This window comes from Apteryx rowi, unplaced genomic scaffold, assembly GCF_003343035.1.
Source record: "Apteryx rowi isolate R43461 unplaced genomic scaffold, aptRow1 scaffold_450, whole genome shotgun sequence".
Lineage (NCBI taxonomy): Eukaryota > Metazoa > Chordata > Aves > Apterygiformes > Apterygidae > Apteryx > Apteryx rowi.
Window position 1 is genome coordinate 237,269 of NW_020450706.1, and position 20,900 is coordinate 258,168.

General features: G+C 42.5%; 1 protein-coding gene and 1 long non-coding RNA gene across 3 annotated transcripts in view; both read left to right on the plus strand.

Annotated features, from left to right (window-relative positions):
• PPP1R7 (protein phosphatase 1 regulatory subunit 7) overlaps positions 1-18,033 on the plus strand; it is an 18,210-nt gene extending 177 nt beyond the window's left edge. The window contains exons 2-11 of one of the 2 annotated variants that reach the window (XM_026077370.1): positions 382-390; positions 827-950; positions 6,055-6,110; positions 7,068-7,133; positions 7,754-7,884; positions 8,793-8,955; positions 12,760-12,876; positions 13,892-13,996; positions 14,951-15,037; positions 17,654-18,033. In XM_026077370.1, coding sequence (XP_025933155.1) covers positions 382-390; positions 827-950; positions 6,055-6,110; positions 7,068-7,133; positions 7,754-7,884; positions 8,793-8,955; positions 12,760-12,876; positions 13,892-13,996; positions 14,951-15,037; positions 17,654-17,830 — 1,035 coding nt within the window. In that variant the 3' untranslated portion in view covers positions 17,831-18,033. The remainder of the gene's footprint in view (positions 1-381; positions 391-826; positions 951-6,054; positions 6,111-7,067; positions 7,134-7,753; positions 7,885-8,792; positions 8,956-12,759; positions 12,877-13,891; positions 13,997-14,950; positions 15,038-17,653) is intronic. The other variant, XM_026077371.1, reaches the window with a different exon arrangement.
• Positions 18,034-18,639: 606 nt separating this feature from the next.
• Positions 18,640-19,956, plus strand: LOC112971716. The gene is made up of 3 exons (XR_003255449.1): positions 18,640-18,869; positions 19,551-19,684; positions 19,834-19,956. It is a non-coding gene; the product is annotated as an uncharacterized LOC112971716 (long non-coding RNA).
• The last annotated feature ends 944 nt before the right edge of the window (positions 19,957-20,900 follow it).

A 20,900-nucleotide genomic window follows, 5' to 3' on the forward strand; every position in this document is an offset into this window, starting at 1 on the left:
GGCTCGGCCGCTGTCGCTCGGCGGGGCGGCTGCCGGGCCCTCCGCGGTGGGGGGGACGGCGGTGTTTGTCCCCGGGGGCGGCTGCCCGCTGGAGCCGGGGGCCTCCGGGCCGGGGAGGGCCGCCCGCCCGGGGCGGGGGTGCTGTTTGGGGCACGGCGTGATGCCCCCCTTGGGGCTCCACGCGCGGGAGGTGGCAGAAGCGGGTTTGTGGAGATGACCTAAAAAACGACGATAATAACAAGCGGCACCCTGGCATGGCGCTGCCTCTCCTCGGTCGCCCTGTGAGGGGAGTGGGAATGCTGAGGGTGCCTGTGCGCTGCGCAGAGCGAAGAGCCTCAGCTCCCCAGGGCCAGGGTGGTCGCCGGAGTCGTGGCCGGGGAAATGATGGAGCGATCACGCCGGGGAGACGGTTGCTTTATCTGCAGGGATTTTTTTTTGAAGCCTTTACTACTTCATGTCATTGGTAGTGTTGTGCGAGATACTGATTTTTTTTTCTCAAATCTCTTTAAATGTAATAAATATAATTCCATCTCCGTAATCTTTGGATTTGCACTCCTTTGATCTAAGAAATTTCCTTTTTCCTCCAGTCTTCTTCCCAGATTGTTGGTTTTAGGAAGATCTGAAGGGAGGAAAAAGTGCATCCAAAATCAAACTAGAAACAAGGGGTAAGAGGCCTTTTATTTAAGACTAAACCTTTAATTTAGTTAACTTAGGATTTCTACTAACTGCATAGTGGTGTATGTGAGTCCTGGTTATTATATCTGCTTGCTGCTTCTCTGCCCCTCTCACAAAAGTAGCCTAAATCTGCTGTTATGTATCTTACGCAGTTGATAAGCGGATTGAATCGGAGGAGTCAGGAGATGAAGAAGGGAAGAAGCAAGCAGCTTGCTTAGTAACAGACCTCAGTCAGCAGAGCCTGAGAGATGAGCAGAATGGCGAGAACTCCACAGGTACCCAGCCAATCTAACTGATCACCCTAGGAAGGGTGGTCTTACTTACAGCAGTATCTGTGCATCAGTCGTGTGTGTTTTTCATAGCTATATGTGATATGTGTGTTGTTAACTACACGAATCTTCCCTAAGGTAGTCATTGGTGGAACAAAGCTGCCTTCCTTTTATGGAACTGTTGGCATTAGACCTTTGGTTGGATGTTTTTTTTTCTATTATTATTTTTTTAATTTACCCATATGTGGAACCACACTTCTCTCTGAAATTTTTAAGATCAAAATGTGAAATATCTTTGTTAATACTCCTTTTGTGGAAAGGTGGTAGCATCTTTCTCTAGAAAGATGCTGCAAATGTTCATTAGAAACAAACAGAAACGGCTCTTTATATCTCTGCTTTAGTGTATGTAGTTATTTACTTTTAAATTGCCAGATTTGTTTGGAAGGCAAAGGAGACTATTTCTAGATAGAGCGAAGGAAGCTTTCATTTTTTTTGTTTATTTTTTTAAGACATTTAAAAATTTTAAGATGTATCAAAATACTTGCATCTATATGTTTGAATCCTCTTCATTTGGAACTCTTACTGCTATTTTTGCTGTTTATATTACTATAGCGTGGTAGAAATTTTGACAGGCTTTTTTTAAGCTTTTGCATGTTTGATAGTTACTGAAAAACAAACCTTTCTTGCTTAGGCTTTATCAAAGCAAATCCATCTCTGAAGACCCCATTTAGCAACATTATCTAAACTTCTGGTGCTGGTTGGTGGGTGTTGGACTAAAAAGAGTTAAATCCCTAATATGTGTAGAATTAGGTCTAGCTAATAAATCGAGATGTAATAGCATCCTTCTGATGCACATGTTCAAGTAACTATTGGTCTGGAAGTGAAAGTGAAATAATACAGCAATTTTTTCTGCTGCATTTTAATCTTTTTGACTGTTCCTCTTTTACAGATCTCTCTTAACCATGTCCCTTGGAATTTGCAAAAATATTTTCCAAACGAGTAAATTATTGTGAGAATTTGAACTCTCATTTTCTACTTAAATGATCTCTATCTAGCTATAATTCACTGTTAACATATAGTTTTCTATGATTAATCGCAAAATAGTGATGATGTCTGTGAAAGCGCATGAGCACATCTTCCAAATTGTAGAGCCCAAGTACTATATGGCCAGCAAAACCAAGCAGATCAGTYGTTCATTGTTTTCTTTTGCACACACAGAGCATTTTGAGTGTTCATTCAGCTAACATAGTTTAGCTGTGCATTTAAAGCTATATTTTGTATGTTGTTTCCTCTGAGAATTATAATATTAAAGGGGAGACTTCAAATGGCGTATTTTCATTACAAATTGAAGCAGGAAGAGAATTCAGATTTGGTGGGTGGATTATATTGGGAACTATTTAATTTAATGACTTTGTTGTCATTTCTTCTTCTTCCAAACTGGTAGGATTCAGGGAACATCAACTAGAACAGAGACCAAGCAGGGGAAATAATTTTGGAACATTTGAGTTAGTTTTGGTAGCCAGCTTTTGAGTTGCCCAGTTGAAGGAAAATGAGCAGTTTTCCACCCTTTCCACAGAAGAACATAAATAGAGAGAACTCAAGCAGCTGCAATTTCAAATTTTTCATTCAGCTAATTCTCTGAGGAATAGCAGCTCTGTTTAGGAAGCTTATAACTTAGCTATATATAATAATTTTCATGCATATGCAGTTAAAAAGTGCAGTTAGGCTTTTGRTTGCATCAATGCTTGTGGTACTGTGGAATTACATAACTCCGTAGCTACTGTTCCGTATTGCAGAACTCAGGTTTCCCAGATGTAGCCTTTCCCTGCATCTGCAAAGCTGTGTAGCTTACAGGCATCCGTTGCATAAAAACTCAGTTAAGTAGCTTCACAGCTGGAGTAATGTTTTTTCCCCTTTGAGAAACCCTGCTACATTAAAAATTGTGGACATTAAAAATTTTTTGCCTACTTGAATGCTCGCAAGTGAAACTGCACTTTTGTTTGTAGAAATGTCTGTAGAAGGGTCAGTTTAGGGTTCTTTGTGTTTTGTATTCACTTGGTTCATAACTGAAACAATTTCTGTCTGACAATTCATGGTCAGTAAATCCACTAGAACCATTTTTTGCTTATCTGTTCTTTAGAGTAAAAATGTACATTGATGTTTTTGTACCAATATTGATTTATCTGTGTTATAAGTGTACAAATCTCACTGGTCAGACTGTTAGGTGGAGAGGATTTTATATACTGTACCTAAAGTTTATGAAAATCAGCTTCATTGCAGAAACATTATTGCCTTCGTGTTTAGGTTTAAATTGCTTTTATTGTTGTGAATTCAACGTATATATGTTTGCTATGTGACTCTGACTATTAGGAAGCACTGGGGCTTTGGTTTTGCACCTCTGGAGTTGTGTGCTTCTTGCCCACACTGACTCTGCCAGAACTATTGCTGAGATACCAGTCTTGTTAGAAGACTGCTGTTCTTAAAAGTCAGATAAGTTTTATTTGTCTTGCCTTTGCTATGGTAGCTTTTTAGATCTTTGGGGATTTGCTGGGAGTTTTCTGGAGGCAGTGGAGGTCTTCTATCCCATAATAGTCCTTCAGAGACTATCAGTTCCTTCATAGTAAGAACTAGAGTGGGGACTTGTATGAAGGAGGAGGGAATGAGGGTGTAGCTGCTTGTTTTTTTTTTTTAATGTACTTGATTTAAAAAAAAATACACTTTTAATTGGATTTTTTTATACTGCCAACTTTTGATCTTTTACAAAAAACAAGTTGCTTTTAGGAGTATGCTTAAGGTATGTAGGACAGTTCAGCTTTGCTAGCAGAGAACTCCTTTCTTGCATTGTATCTGCACTGTTTACTCCTTCAAAGGTTGTGTGTGAAACACGGCATAAGCAGCTCAAGTGTTCTTGTGATGCAGAGTTTTATTGCTCCTTGAGATGCCACAGGTAACTTGACTTGAGTTATAAAGCCAGATGGGCGTTTTGTGCCAGTAAATTCTCTACCCAAATGCAGAGTGACAGCACYGCATATACCCAAGTGTTTGAGGAAAGCAGTGGCTGTAGATCATTGTTATGAAAAATCTCTCTAGAAACTGGTAATGGGCTTTTTCTTTCTAGTTGAGTCTGGRCTACATCACCTTTAGTCCAGACTGTGGGTCCAGTCACTCAATATCAAAAGGTGAAAATACGAGGAGGAGGTGGTATTTTACTTGTGTTTCTGAAGTTCTCTCACGCTGAGCTATTCGTCAGCAGATCCTAGCATAATGTATTTAACATACTGCCAAAGCCAAATGCGTACGAGTAGTCTGTAGTGGACTGAGAAATATGTAATTTTGGAGAGAAGCTTGTCATCCAAAAAAGTTTGAAGAATAAGGTTTTTGACCAAATTATCTACTAAGTGCATTACTGGCTTTACTGTTGAACAACTTACAGGTCTCAAAGGGAGAAGTTCCTTTACCATGAACACTGTAACTTACTGCTAGTGCAACTTAATACAAGGGGATTTTTTTGTTTTGTTTTAATGTGATATCTCAGCTCTTGTTCTAAGCTTGGACTGTATTCCTGTTGGCCGTAAATTCAGCTAGGCTGCTTGTTTGTCTTGGAGCGCTCTGTTAGCAGCATCTTGCACCCTAGGAATAGGTCGAACAGGTGCAGCTTTGGTAGCAGCGGAGCAGTATATCCCGCTCCTCTGCTGAAGTGCATCACTCCTGATCTGGAAGAATAATAGGGAAAAGAGAAGCTAAAATGCTGATAGGCATACATATTCATGTCAGTTTTGGTGGTGTGCACCACACCCACCAGCTTGTTTCACATCCTCAGAATATGAATTATGCTTCCTGTTAGTTTACGCTATATACAGCATTAAAAGACGAGGACAAAGGATTGCGTTTCACGCTTAAATTCCATGAGTCAGTTCAGTTAGGGCTCTTCCCTGTTTGAATGCCCAGGCAAGAGCAGTAGCCCAAATATAGCAAGGCAAATGACTCTGCGGAGCAACCGAAACTGTTAAGCCCTGCTATGCTATGGAAAATGCCAAGCATCTGGAGGAAAAGCACTTGTTAAGCGTAGGAGATATTTGGCATTTATGTGGTCTTGTAGCCATGCTGGGCTATAAAAATAGTCATTATTTCCGGGTTAATGGAATGAGCTAGCATGTAGTAATGCAGGAGTTAATTCACAGTCTTTGTACTTAGGACTGTGACTAAAGATTCTTGCAGTGTTCCCTCAGCGGTACATGCGGAGGCTATGCATAGGAAGTGGAAACAGGCTGCATGTTGTATGTTGGTCTTGCAAAGTCTAATTAGACTTTCCTTCTGAAATTCATGCAACCAGCACACCATCTTCAACAAATGGGAATCGGGCATGAATTATTCAGCATGAATTATTCAACATGAATTTATCCACTAAACTCCACTCCCTCTTGTGCTGTGCTAGAAGCACAGCAAATGTTGGGCCGCTTTCCAGAGCTGTAAAAGCATTTCCCAAGAAAATGTATGCGGTGTGATAAACAGTGTTTTCTAGCATATTAGTGAGTTCATTTAATAAACAAAAAAGGGAGATCCAGGCAGAAGTTTGCACAACAGTGATGTAAACGGGTGATATTAATGAATGAAAAGCTCAAGGGTGGGATTGTTATGGTGCTTGATCATACTTGGTGCTGCTCTAGACGGTATAGGTGTGCTAGGTTCGTTCTTGGTAGCACTGCATCAGATTGATGAGAAGAAACACTTTGGATGGTAAATCTTCAGAGGGATGATGGTGGGATGGTAAGGGAGGCAGGAAAAGGAATCTTGCCAAAAATCAGTCTTAAGCCAGCATTATTTACCCGTCCTACACGCGGGGTGAGTGAATTGCTGTTCTTTCTGTGCTTTGTGTCTAGGCACGAAATCCTGTTGTTGAGGAAGCTTTTGTTCATGACTAGATGTCAATGATGAGAGCCAGATAGTCTGCTGCATTAAAAAAACACTTCACCTGCCTCAACTGTGCATCTCATGTGTTATTTCTTCTGAAGAGCATTTGCTTCCTTTTTCTGTCCAATTGCTAGCCGTTGTAATCTCACCATTAGCTATCATGGAGCACAAGTTTATAATGTATTTGCTTCTGCTGCAGGAGAAGCAGAGACGCCAGTGGACATGGAGACGATTAGCCTGGACCCAGAAGCTGAGGTGAGATAGATTTTTGCTCGTAAGGGTTTAACACAATATGAAGGAAAGGTAGGCAAAGGAAAGTATGAAACCYGGTTAAAAGGTGCAGTTCTTCTGAAGGTACTGGCTATCCTGATCCTCACCAGAATTGGCTCAGAGCTTTTAGACAAGAAGTAAAGGTGTTTTATTCTTATCCAGCAGCTGAAACCTTTCGTTAGTCATTTTGAACTTTAGAATAAGCATGGAGGCACTGAAAATGGGGGCATGCTGCAAGCATCAGTGGTGTGATACAAGCTTTTGTGTGAATATCTTTAATGAGCTGGTTGCTGCTGAAAGACCCGTGATTCATAACAGGCACAGCCAGTTACCGGCCTTACGCCTTGGTGTAGGCAGCTGCCTGAGCCTGTCAGCTGGTGGGTTGCTGAGCTTGGGTGGTGAGGTGCATTAGTTCTCTTTTCTTGGCTGGCTTGCAACACCAGAATATCTGGGGCTGGACAGTACAGATGTGCATCAGTTGATGCAGAGTTATATTCACAAAACTGTCAGTGGTCCCTGTTGATCTGAGGCCTGGAGCTGGAAATAGCAAAATTTGTCCCAGTTAAGCCCTGGCAAAGCAGGTTTGAGAATTTTATGCAGTACCTTATTCCTTCTGGACATAGAATTTGTCTTTCTAAGTAAATTCAGAATTTATCCCCAAAGATTTCTTTTGTTGAAACAAAACTCATATTCATGAAAGGGTCTCATTCTGTGGCTTTCACAGATAGGGTGTTTGCAGTTGAGAAGCTAAGGCCACGAGCTTAACCTGTGATGATAAAATCATCTGCCAAACCAAATCTTTACGAGCCCTTTGAAGGGCAGCTTTAATGAACTACATGGTTTGTAAGCCTATAATTTTCATTAGAACAAGGTGCCAGGTTGGTCTTTGAAGACTATTCTGGAACAGCTGCTGAATCCCTCTGACCTCCATTTCTCTTTCAGGATGTTGACTTGAATCATTTCCGAATTGGGAAGATAGAAGGATTCGAGGTGCTCAAGAAAGTGAAGGTAAGTCCTAAGGAATAAAGAATGTCTCTTGGAGCTGGAGACTTTGCTAAACTGACCTATAAGAAAATCAGTACAGGGTCTCCTTTTGACTGAGATCCTAATGAGTTCACTTTGTATATGACTGAAGAAGGTAGTGTTTACCCATTTGTCAAGTAGTAGTCAAAATCCTGGGGTTTCAGAAGCTGGTGTTGGAAGAGGATGAGATGAGGCAGCAGGGCTCATCCTAAGAGATGCATTCTGCATGTGTACAGCTGGCTTAACGTAGAATAATTTGGATTAGAAAGGACCTCTGGAGATCTTTAGTCAACCCCTGTTCAAAGCACATCCGGTTAGAGCATGTTGCTGAGGGCCTTGTCCAGTCAAGCTTTACTTCCAAAAATGGAGACTCCACAATTTCTCTGGGCCCCTGTTAGTGTTTGACCAACTTAATGTAAGAATTTTTCCTTTGATAGAGTAGGAATAAAACAAGAAAAGATTGTGTAAAAACAAACAAACAGAAAACCCTGACAACAACTTCATGGATAAACCAGAAAGCTTATTGTCTGTATTCCAAAGGGCAGTGTGTGCTGTCATTCTTATCCATTTTCCTGTTTGTTTTTAAACTTTTCCCCAACTATTAGACTCTGTGTCTGCGTCAGAATTTGGTTAAGCGCATTGAGAACCTGGAGCAATTGCAGACCTTGCGGGAGCTGGATCTCTATGATAATCAGATTCGGAAGATCGAGAACTTGGAGGCTCTAGCAGAACTTGAGTGAGTCGAGAGTAATCATTGGGCTTGGGCTGAGGGTTGTTTGTCACTGCCTGAATTACTCATGCTGTACTTACTCCTGGCTTTATCACACAGACCTTTTTTTGAGATTCGTTTGAGTGCTCTGTGAAGGACAATGTCTGTTGTCCATGGGGATTTGACTCGTGCGATAAACTAGTTTCATTATCCTGGAGCTCATTAGGGACAGCCAGCCAGCCAAAAACGAAATGTGCTCTGTGTAAGGCAGCTGGAGTGATAGGTGRTTGCTGTGATTTTCTACTCTGGTGCAGATGAGTTCAGCCGCCCCTTGTTACACAGAGCTCTTGCTGTCAGTACTAGGTTTTTTTATTCCTGCAGGAAATGACAAGGCATTTCAGATGCAATTAGTTTTTGTTTGTTTGGAAGTACTGTTCTGACTCAGCAAAGAAAAGCATGCAAGGAGTTGTGCTTTTCCCGGTTACAAGCACTTGTCTGAAGAAACATAAAATTGTTTCCGCTGAGAATGAGGGAGGACTGACCTGCTTCCCACAGTTGTAACTGCTTCATGGTTGTGGGAGGCCTGGGCCTTGTCCTGTTAGAGGCAGATCTTCTGGATGCACGCTTTTCCCAAGAATATGAAGATTGGCTTCCTCCCACAGTGGCAGCTCCATAGCTGGGCATAATGATGGTTTTCTTTTGCATGTGACAGTGGGTTTTCTGTTTGTTCTCCCCTGACATGCCGCAGAAATATTTTGAAGGCTATATTTGTTGTCATTTATAGTAAAAGAAACGCCACTTTGACTCTAGCTTCAAGGGCTAGCAAAGTGCTTGATCTCTGCAGATAGTGAGGTTCCCCACCAATTTACAAGTGCCTCTCCCAAAATCATCTCTTCCTCCTGGACTGAAGAGACCTTTATTTTGTTTCTTCTCAGGATCCTGGACATCTCATTTAATGTTCTGCGACAAATTGAAGGACTAGATCGGCTTACTCAGCTTAAAAAACTCTTCCTCGTCAACAACAAAATCAGCAAAATTGAGAATTTAAGTGACTTACAGGAGTTACAGATGTTAGAGTTGGGATCSAATCGAATCCGGGTAGGTTCACTATACAAGACGTTAGCTGAAGAGTTTTGTGCTCTTTGGCTCGGGGTTAGCCCTTTCTGAAAGTGCACTGCATTGACTTTCACTTGCAGTTTTGCGCTTTTGATTGTTCTAGTCATTTAATGTGTAATTGCTTATTGCTGTGCATGCTGAATCCTCCAATTATGTATGCGTTTAGTGCCTGGCTACTGAATTACTGTTTATGAATTTCTCTTTAATGACCTCATGCAACTCCTGTGTGTTGCCTTTTGCAGATGAGTTTCCTCCTGATAGAGAGCCAAACCTTGTTTTCTCTTACCTTCCTACAGGCTGGCACTCTGCCTGCTTCTGTTTTATAAAACCTATTAAATTCAAATTTAATTCTGGTTTCAGATTTGTATGTATAATTGATAACTTGCTAGTTCAGTCAGTCTCAATCAAGAAAAAAATTATCCTGAGGCTTCACTSTGAAATGCCTCACAAACCTGATACTGCACTGCTGAGTACCCAGTCGGTTTTTTTACAGTATAATTTACRGCCTTTCCGATTGTGTTGATTTGAAACCTGGCCCACTTAAAAAGGGAAGCAGTTCTAGGTACTCTTCCTCCTGTCAATRAGGTATGCTTTTCTGCATTTTCCCTAATTCATAAGAGAATTGGTGAAACAAACAATGCAAAAGTCTTGCAGCATGCAAAGTAAACGATTATTTTTAAGAAACCCTTTCATTTATATTCACTTAAAAGAAATACTTCTAACAAATGAGTGTGTTCCAATCTGAAAATTATCCAAGTTGACATTCTTCAGTTGCAGTCTCATTTTTTGGAAAATTGCTTGTTGTGCTGAAAGAGCAAACTAGGAAAATATCTATTTGTCTTCTGTATTGTAAGGCCCATGGAAGCACACTTCTCTTCCTAGAAAAGAAAGAAGCTTCAGCTACTATAACAGCCTTGCTTCAGCAACTATAACAGTCTTTCTCTATATTAAGGCAGAAATGTTTGCTGCTTTTGTAGAGTGGCTAGAGTTTATCTTGCTCCTAATACTGAGTTGAATCCATTTCTCTTCCAGCTGAAGGAATTATTACTTTGAAATGAAATGACTTAAGGGAATAAATCTAGAGTGAGAGAACATCAGCCAGAGGAGTGATTAGGAACCTTGTAGTTTGCATAGGCTGCGGGAACATGACCTAGAGAGATCAAGAGAGAGAGATGCAGTTTCCTTAGGCAGGAACCCAACAGGCTACTGCTTCTTATATTTTGAAAGCTGTGTTAGACAAAACTTGAACTTTATTCCGTATTTAAGAATCACTACCTTGTGCAAAAAAAAAAAAAAAAGATTCACCTACATTTCTGTGTTGATATTTAGGCAGTTCATTGCCTCCCTTGTTGTCAAGCCAAAGAATATCTTTGGAGCAACTTGATTATTTTTACATATATTTTCTCAGTGTTGAGCCGGTGTATGTAAAAACAAACAAACCCCCAAAGAAATGCAACTCCTGTTGTTTGGGGGCAGCTAGAACTCTTTTGATATTTTCCTGTTGGAAGGGTAACCCAGCTACATGCCCTGCTTTTTGCAGCTGGGCCCGTCCTTAACTCTGCTGGGTAATAACCTACGCACTATCTGCTCAGGCAGTGTTCTCGGCACAGGAGCGCCTCATATACTAATCTCCTGCGCATCAGCGTTATTGCAGTAATGTTGTCTTAGTCGCTTTGCTGTAAAACTCTAATCTTCCAGCATGCTTTTAGCCTGGAGTCAGTCGTGACTTACTAAACACTCATAGTTCTGTCTTTATTATGCTAATGCTGGGGAAGCAGAATTTTATGTCTGAGCTGATGCATTTTCATGCCTTTTTTTTTTTTTTTTTTTTTTTTGCAAAATTGGGCTGAGGCAAGCGTTTCTTTATTTGCTGTCCTAATTCTTTTCCTCACATCTATCTGTTTCACGCTCTCACTTAAGTGTGGCTTCTTTGTAGCTTTAATTAGTGCGCCCCCCCCCTCCCCCCAAGGTTAATTCTTCTCGACATCCTCAGAACCGCAAGCATTTCTTCCCTACTGCCAGGACTGGAGGAGCTCCACTGAGAAACAAATCTACCTTCTTTCAAGGCCAAAACAGGGGTAGTTCCACAGGCTAGAAAGAGTGCGAATCCCAGTATGTGCTGATAAACGGCTTATGTTGAATCTGTTGGCAATTCTGGGATAGATGTTGAAAAGTTCTTTCCTTTCCAAAGTGCATCTATAATATGTAGTGTGTGTGTGTTTCTGTCCATCTTCCTCTTCTGTCCCCTGTACATGTGTGTACACAAACACATACACATGTAGTGTGTGTGTTTGTGTCCATCTTCTATCCCCCACACATGTGTGTGCACATGCACACGCGTGTGCAAAGACGTTGTCTGGACTTCGTGGCCTGTCTCATTAACACTACTACCCTCTGAAACTCTTTGCCAGGCAAGAAGAGTATGGAAAAACTGAACAGTCAAAAGGTACTTGAGCACAGATGCACAGCCGTGTGCGTATCTATTACTGTTTTTCTGTGAGCTGAAGTCCCTGTTTAAAATTCTCTTCTCTTCCAGCAGTTCTTTGCATTTGAGTTAAAGGAGGCTGTCCCCTGCAAAAATCCACGGTGTTTTCTTTCCTTCTGTTTGCAGGAGTCTTTTCTAAGCCCCTCTCCCTCTTTTTCCCCTTATATTTTCCTCTCTTTTATTCGTGCTTTCTTTTGCCCCTTCCAGTGTAAGTAAAGGATGTGGCTCTTCTGACACCTCACAGAGATTCTTATTGCCTCCCACTGAAGGCTGAGCTCAGGGCTTAGGTTGGTGTAGTGTGTATGTTGTGCTAGTAGCATGTATGTTTAACGTGTGTATCATCCTTACCTTTAGGTACACCCATGAGACAGTTAACCTTGCTATGGCACAGAAACTGATGTGCAGAGAAGCTAAACAGCTTGCCTCTGAGTTATGAGCATTGATGGTCAGGACTAAATTTGGGAATTTTATTTTCTCCTCCCAGATGCTCCTTCCATTCACTAGTAACAGATTTTCTTGTTTCACAAACGAATATCCCCTGCTCTGGATACACCTGATGTCCCTGAGAATGTCATGTCCAGCACACTCTGAGCCTCTTCATTCTCTGCTCTTGCTGCCTGGATAGTGGAGACAACAGCCAGGACAAGGTGACATGACCCCTGATGAAAGTCAGTGAGCAATAGTGCCACGAGCCAGCTGTCGCTGCACAAAGCCCCGCACTTGCTCTGCTCTTGGGCTCTACCTTGTGCATGCTTTATGTTGTGGAATTGGCAGGCTTGTGTTTTTTCAGGAGTGCAGCTACACGGGTCAGGGTTGTAATGTGCTCTTAGTTGTCATCCTCCACTTGGAAATGCTTTCTTTTTCTTCTCATTGCAGTCCAGATAGTTCGTGTTTCCTCTTCTGAAATTCTGACACTTAGAGAGCACGTGTTCTAGATGTATTCAGATCACTGAGTGAAATGAGATGATGGTCCTCTCTCTGCTCCTGATGTGCTTCTTCAGTAATTGCTAGTAATGTGGATTTCTGTCCAAGTATCTTTATTTTTTGATGCACTGTGAGGATGTAAGGTGCACTTAACGTCTAAGGCTGCCTGTACAATCCAAGCTGGAGAACATCTTGATTATATAGTGTAAGTTTTAGAACCATGCAGATCAGGATAACAGACTGTTTGCAAGAACCAAGACATCTTAAGAAGGATGTCTATGCTTCTGCCATCTTAAAATGCCTCTCTTAGACTTGGTCATCTGTAGGTTGGATTTCATGTCACAGCAATAACACTGTCTCTTTTGGTCATTTCACAGGCAATTGAAAACATTGACACCTTGACTAATCTTGACAGTCTGTTTCTTGGAAAGAATAAAATCACCAAACTCCAGAACTTGGATGCGCTAACAAACTTGTCTGTGCTCAGTATACAGGTATCGATTCTACTTTGAACTCTTATATCTTGAAGGGATACGGGAACCACCTTGTAATTTAAGATGAAGCTCTTCTGAATCACTAGGTCTTCAGTGTTTGAGTCAAACTCCTTTACCTGAAGAAAGAGTGTGGCATTCTCTGTGCTGTCTTTTCACATCTTTTGATACTAAATGACACTGATAGACACTGATAAAATGAGCAAAACAAATGTCTGATTTTATGTGAGAAGGGACAGGAAATGAATGTCCATTCCAGTTCTTTCCTGAAATACTGTTTTCCAATGTATTACAGTAGCATTAAATGAGTTATGACAGGGAAGTCCTTATAACGGCAGTGGGCTTAATGTTGCTGCCTCCTTCTTGAAAAAGGAAGGTGTTTGAACAAGCCTGTGCTGAGTGAGATCTGTCCTTAATAAGCTTAGGGAAAGTTTATCCCCTTTTAAAGGGTGGGATAAAAGATTCTCAAATAACTTCTTTCCTTGTATGCCCCTCTCCTCTGTATGACAGCCCTAGTGCATTCTAATATTTCTTACAACTGTTGGTAAGAAAGTTATGCTTTCCACATGTTGCACCCTCAGTAAACATTTTATTCTGTATGATATACAGAATTATACATCGCAAAAAGTATTGGGCTCGTGCTTATAAGTGATGCAGCTTCCCTTCTGACCATTCCATTAAAAAGAACTCCAAAACAAATGTTGTAATTTATAAGCCTGTTGTTTCTAAATAGACCAAATGGAAAACTTCCAGGCTGCAGCTTTGGTGGAAAGGTCAGAGTCACATTCTTCCAAACTTGAAGACTTTGGCTTTCCCGGAACTTCTTGTGAGTTGGTAGTACAGAGATCAAACAAACTGAGCATGCTAGATCTGTGTGGGCTATGCTACCTCCTCTCTCCCCAAACACCAGCAGGCCATTTCCCCTTCCCAGTTATACTTCAGAGAAATGCTTTTTCTCAGTAATTCACTTGGGGTTTGATCTGTTTATAGTGGACTTAAACTGCTGTTACAATTTCAGAGCAACCGTCTGACCAAGATTGAGGGTCTGCAGAGCTTGGTGAATTTGCGTGAGTTGTACCTCAGCCACAATGGCATCGAAGTCATCGAGGGACTGGAGAACAATGTGAGCTTCCCACCGGCGCTCGCTAAGAGTGTGTCTGGATTGTTGCCCTAAAGCGCTCCCCGTGGGGGCTGGGCTTTCCTGGAAGTGTTTGTTCCTCAGCTTCCCCAGTTGCATGTTGGGGGCTAGTGAGCCTCTTGAAAAGACCACAGAGATCCAAGTATTTGCTATGTTAAAGTATCTTGCATATGTAAAGCCCTTCCAGATCTTCTGGAATAGAATAGTTTTCATGGTTATCTGGGGTGGGCTGGAGGGACGTACGGAGCATATGGTTAATCAGACAGCCTGGCTGATCTTCAGCAGGGGAAGAGACTGGCAGCTGCTGCTGGCTCTCTCTGCTTCAGTGTTTCAGACAGGACTAACTAACTAGGCGTCTTTCTCAAGAGGTGAGAGAGGCAGGCATCTGGCTTGCCCTCTTATCAGTATACTTTTCTAAGATTTCCGACGAGGATTGCTCAAACAGAAGCCTGTAGTGTTTTTGTTCTCATTTAACAGTAGGTGGCATTGTAGGAGAGCAGAGAAATCTGTAACTCAGTGGATTGTGTACAAGGCAAAAAAGCTTTTTTTAATCTGTTGAGCTTCCTACTGCAAAGACTTTGTGGGTTGTTTTTAACTCTGCCACTCAAAAGGGCACTTCTGATCTGATTTTTAATGGATTCCTAATCATAACATACTATTGGGAAAGTGCAGGGTTTAGGACCATTTGGTTAGCAATTGCCAGCCAGCCAGTAATTAATTTCATTTGTGTTGCATGGCATCTGGGAGGTCAGTAACCAGCTTAATTGAAAACAGTCTCCCTGCTATATTTAGTCAGTGGGAACTCTCCTTGTGCTGCATGTAAACAGCTGGCAACAATGTGTCGTTTCTTCTAATAACTTTCAATTCTGGGCCTGAAAAAAGTGGGACAGAGAAGATGAAAGGAAATCTGGTCTAAAGTTCTTGTGTTTGCTTGTCTAGAACAAACTTACAATGCTGGACATTGCATCCAATAGAATCAAAAAGATTGAAAATATCAGCCACCTAACAGAACTGCAGGAATTCTGGGTAAGTGCAGGCCGGAGCTGGTACCTGAAACGTCTGTGCTATGGCGAAAGGCACCCCTCTGATGGGGAGCGACGGGAGGGTGGTTTATTTCTTGGAGGACAGTGGCCCTTGGGGCTCTTGTAAGCTCTTTGTGTTCTGACGACTGCCTTTAAGATCTTACCAGTCCGCATGGAAAGAGTATGATTGCTTCCCCTGAGAAAAAGTTAAGCCTAACAAGGTTTTTGCAGGGCTTTGATTAGTAGTAACAGGCCTATCTCTACCTAGAATATAGATCCTACCTCCAACCCGTACCTGATAAAGCCCTGCTTATAATGGTTATAAAACATACTGTGTCCTACTTTTGCAGATCTCCCCTTTCTTTAAGTCAGCATGACTGTGAAATGGGAGAAGCTGATACTGGCTCAGCACCGCACCAGAGCACGCTGCCTGTTCAGAGCACATTTAGGGCAGAGTTGATGTGTTCAGGTCATTGTAAATACAAAGAAAACAAAACCATCTCTGGTTTACTTCAGTTCCTAAGTCTGTTTAAGGTTGGTTCTGTTTCCTTGTGGCATCCTAAACTGCTAAGCCCTTTGCTATTCACAACTCCAGTCAGGAAATGTATAGGGACTCCCTTCCTGAAATATCAGTACCCTGCTGTATTTGGGAGCTGCTAGTGTTTGGGGGAAAGATAACAGACCCTCATGAGTTGACAGATGCTTTAGCTCTTGTAGAGCTCCTACAGGTCAGGGCTGAGAATGAGAGTTGTGCTGCTTAATGCTTGTCATCTGGACTTTCAGTTATTTAYACTTTTGGGCAAAGGCAGTGATAGAAGAACTAGAAAGCAGTTGCAAATGAAATCTATCTAGAGCCTGGTGTCTAGGCTCCTTGGACTATTTTTCACAACTTGGAGTGCTGCTTAGCAGACTGCTAGTGGTGTTACCTGACACCGTTTGGAAGGAAGGAAGGTCCGGAAGGAACTCTTTATATAACAGGAGCCGAGCAGCCTGTTTAACATGACATCTGCCAGGCAGTAGACCTGAGACAGTGCGGTGTGGCTGCTGTGGGACCAGTTGTGAATCTTTGCAGCTTCCTATAATCTTCCTTTTTGAACTCTGCTGCTGTCCTGCTTATACAAGAAGGAGCTGTGCAGCTGTTTCCATTTGCTTTGCAGAAGGTAAAGGGAGGATCCTATCTTCATTGGACTACTTCTGCAAAAACACTAGTGCTTTAAAAGAGTACTTTGCCAAAGCAGAGCGTTGGCCAAGATCTGGTAGCTGTGTCCAGCTCCTTTCCCCAGCTGGACGTAGAAAATGCTCTCCTGTTCTTTTTGTTTGGGTTTTTTTTTTCCACTTTAACACTTAAAAAACTTGTATTCTTCTTGATTAAAAAGCTAGGCAGAACTTTCTTTGGTATAGACAAGTGTTGCTTCTATTCATTTGTTTTCACTGACTGAAGAGGTGCAACCACATAACAAAGTTCTTTAACATCTCAAGGAAACAGAATTCCAAATCCTAGGCACTGCAGGAATCGTCTAAATTTTTCCCAGTGTTGTCTCAGTGGAGGAATTCAGACATCAGTCAGGTGACTTGCYTGAAGCAATGCTGGGATGAGCTATAGCAGAGTGAAGAGCTAGTGGATTTTCTTCAGAGTATTAGTCCAGGGTCTTCACTGAAAAAATGTCTTTTGCTGGAACACTGGCAGTCCCAGTGATGGAGCAGTTTTCTTTCACAGAACTAGACAGAAGGAGGCAGCTTGAGAAAATAGAGCTACTTATCTGCCGCACAACCAACAGGGTGCACAAAGTTTTCCATTTACCATGGGTGCCTGATGTGTGGAAGAACAGTTGTTGAGGGAGGCCAGAGCCACTGCACTGATTTTTAAGGTGGTATCTTTGTAGTAACTGCCTCTGCATCCAAGAGCAGAGGATGGCTGAGGTCTCTAGGCTGGATAGCACATGGCCACCTCTCACATTTTGCTTCCTTGCTGGGCAGTTGAACTGTTCAGCCCCTTTCATGGCGATCTCTTTGTAGAGCAAGCCAGGAGACAGCTCCCATGCTGATGTGAGGAGAACCTGAATCAGGAAGCTTGGTGCCTTCTCTGGACTGCAGAAACAATTTTTGTGGGGAAATGATGTAAAGGAGAGGGAAAACAATCACTTTCAGATCACTTTTGGATCTTTGCTCACATTCCCAAAGACAAGTCATGGAAGTAAAGATAGATGTCACAATGGAAGAAAATCTTGGCACAGGTGTTTCCAACCCTTAAATGAACAATTTATGGCCTGGGACACTCTGTATAAAGAGAATGTCCTAGCATCTTGCTGGCTCTTTTCAAGTGTACCTGTCAGACCAGGTATGTTGTCTGTAGAGTGGAGCRTTTGACCGGCAGCCCAAGACTGTGCAGAAGTTGGTAAAGATTAGCAAGGCTTGGAGTGTGCAACAGAAAAGATTATTTTGGGTTCCAGAGGGAAAAGGATCATGTAATCAGGGACTTCTTACCTGCATTTGAAGATCGTACAGGTTACTGCCACTGGGTAATACTCCTCATGAGCAGCATTAGTCCGGCTAGGTTCTTGCTGACCAGACTTTGCTGGAAGTATTTGTTTGTGTGAGTGTGTGTATATGTGCTCTGCAGATGAATGATAATCTCATCGAGAGCTGGAGTGACCTGGATGAGCTGAAAGGAGCCAAGAACTTGGAAACTGTATATCTGGAGCGAAACCCCTTGCAGAAGGATCCCCAGTACCGGCGCAAAATCATGTTGGCCCTCCCGTCTGTCCGGCAGATTGATGCCACGTTTGTTCGATTCTGAACCTCCTGCTGCCCTTCTCCTCTCCTGCCCTCCTTGGAGAAATGTCCCTGCTGGGTTTTTTATCCACTTACCACTCCCTAGATCTTCAGTACACTGACGCTCGCAAAACAAATGGTCAATAAAAAGCACTGAATACAAGATCTTGTGTACAATGCACTCATTGTTTTTGAAATGTTGTTATTATTAAATCTTAACACAAGAGACTTCCTTGTGCTTCCGTCTGTTATTTATGTGGGAAGTTTTGGCAGCGAGTGTTTGCAACAGATTGAAGCATTTCTAGCTGGAGCCGCTTGCTGACTTCCATTGATTCTGTGATACATCTCCAGGTCAGTAACATCCTTGCAAACAGTGCTTTCCCTGATCCAACATTCAGATCCGGGTTCAGAGGTGGTCTGTAAAAATATAAAAAGACAGTGACAGTGTTGACGTGAGGAAGAATCTTATAAAGATGCTCAGCCAGCTTAGCAAATATGAGTCAATGCTAAGCATCTGCTTGCAAAACTCCAGGGTGTGTGTGTGTGTGTGGGGGGGGGGGGTTAGACTTTCTATAGCAGTTCTTATCTGTGGGGAAACAGAGCTACAAGCTCATTACAGAGAGGGCTGAGAAAAATAGCTTGAGGTATGAAAGCTGTGTGGGTAAGGACATGCCTGGCTGAACTGCCAGCCTTGAGGAAGCCACCGGTGATATGACTTCCATATTTAAATGTAGAGCTGTAGACTGAGGTGAGAATTGGAGAAGGAATTAAAAAAGCAAGATTAAAAAGGGATCCTACTTGAGGAGATGAGGAATCTGGTCCATTCTTGCATGTTTCTTACTGGTGGTTATGACTCCATTTGCCTCTTGATTTCCTAGGATTTGTTGGAGCTAAGTACAGCAGATAGCAAGGCAGGTATCTCCTGCTTCCTGGGCTGCAGTCAAGGTTGTTTCCAATCTATTCCGGAATATAAGACTGCTGGATGGGGCCTGCAATCTGGAGTTTCAAAGCAGCTCCTTGATGATCACGTTGAATGACACCACTGCCTGAAGTGAAGCTGAAAGGTTCAGTAGACATTGTTGTGCTCTGTTTTGTTGAAAATGAGTGGACCTCCTATAGAGGGAGACAGTGATTTAGTATCTCTTCAAATGTGGCCTTCACCTTATGATTGCTGCCAACATCCCTTCACAGAAAGCCTTTGTAAAGGCCGCCTGTTTGGAGTGCCATGCAGTTGGATTGCAATTTTGAAAGCCCTAGAAGAGTGGAGAGGAATAAGATGTAGTCCTCTGTGAAGGACTCCGAAGTTTAACTGGCATAGCTCAAAAGGGCTTGCCGCTGATGTGGGAGGAGGCAGGAAGATTACCACAGTGTAGTAAAGGCTGCTGCTTATTACGCTGTCATACAATCTGTCATGAGTTGCTTGATCTCTGAAATGACAGTCATCACCTTCAGCAAGATGTTCAGTGCCAGCTAGAGCAGGCCTTATTTCTGACTGGAGTCCCTAAGCGCTTCTGTAAATACAGTCTGTTGCCTAGGGATTAGTCACTCCTCTCGCCGCAGTTGCTTGCAAGGCAGGTATCAAGATGGACTGTTTGGGGGCCAGGGCGGGTATTTGGCATTGTCTTAGTATCATCACTTGCTTATTATTAATACTTTTCAGCAGCTCTTGAGGAGGGAGAAGCTGTATATTCTCATTTAGCCCACTCAGTCGATTAGTATTGTCATTGTGCTCTCTTCCCCTACAGTCTGACTGCAGGAGCTGGGTTTCCTGGTGAGAGGTGTAAAGTAGGGCCRGAGAAGTAAAAGCTTGGTAAGGATAGATGATGAACTGTTGCCAGATGAGTGGGCCAGACTGGCTTGCAGCCACCTGGCCAACAAGGTAAGGGTTTGATGACGTTTTGCTACTGTCAATGTTTGTGCTCGGAAAACAAAATGAATCGTGTCCTGCTGCCATTAAATGCAGAGACGTGGTTTTGTCATTCCTCTACACCCATGCTTGATCTAGGCAATTGACCTTTGTATCTTCAGCATCTGAAAAACCTACTTGGAAGCGGTTACCATCTGCCGACATGTGTTTGTCTGACAGTTCTCTCTCATTGGTCCTGTGGAACAGCTACTGCCTGGGCCAGGTTGGTGTGGATGTTTTAACGTGTGCTAGCTGGATCGAGGCAAAGGCTGGGAGAAAAACTGAGTAAGCAGGAATAACTTGCTCTGCAGCAGGCTTGGGATAGATTTCTGCACAAGTGTATTTTTAACAGTGTTTCTATCCAGTGAACCTGTGAGGTATCTGGGAAACGTTTCACGTGTGGTCCATGGCACTTGTAAAGGAACATAACGGTGAAACATATATTCTACATATGAAAGCTGCTATTGTTAAAAGGACATACAGGTTTATCTGCTTTGCAAGTTCTCCAGTAAAAATGCATATTTTGCTCCTTTTAAAGGAATGGTTCCCTTCTCTCTTTTAGGAATTGGACCAAAACCAGCAGTAATGGGGTATTAGTTAGCGTGAGGTGTGCTGGTTACTGCACATCAGTCTCAAAGGTCTTGTTGGGCCACTGCCCACCAGAGCTGTAAGCCTTGTCCTCCTGCCTTGTTAAACATGGAGAAATATGTGAGAAATAATATGTGAGAAAGAATGAAAGGTGTGCTTGAAAACTTGCTTTTGGTGATGATTTGATTTATTCTAACCTGAACTGGATCTTTAAAAGAGATGGGCGAGTCCCTTCCTCTTCACTATGAGACCAGTAGTATTAAACACAAGTTTGTAGCCCTCTACACAAAGGGACCACTGAGGCACGATGGAGAATGTCCATCATACTGTCACGTAGCTTGTTCAGGTATGCAACTACGCTGAAAAGTGCCTCTTTTTGTCATAACTACGCGGAAGATGAAGATGACTTCATATCCTTACAGCCTGTGTTCACTTCTGGAAATGTGTCTCTTGGAGTCTGCCAATTAATCTTTTTCTGATAAGCTTAAAACACCACCAAGGAACACTGAGATTCAGCAGACCTACTGTCACACGCTTTGCTCTGGGAACTTCAGCTCTGTTGTCTTAGCTCTCTTTTTCTAGTCCTAGCCCAAGACTGCAA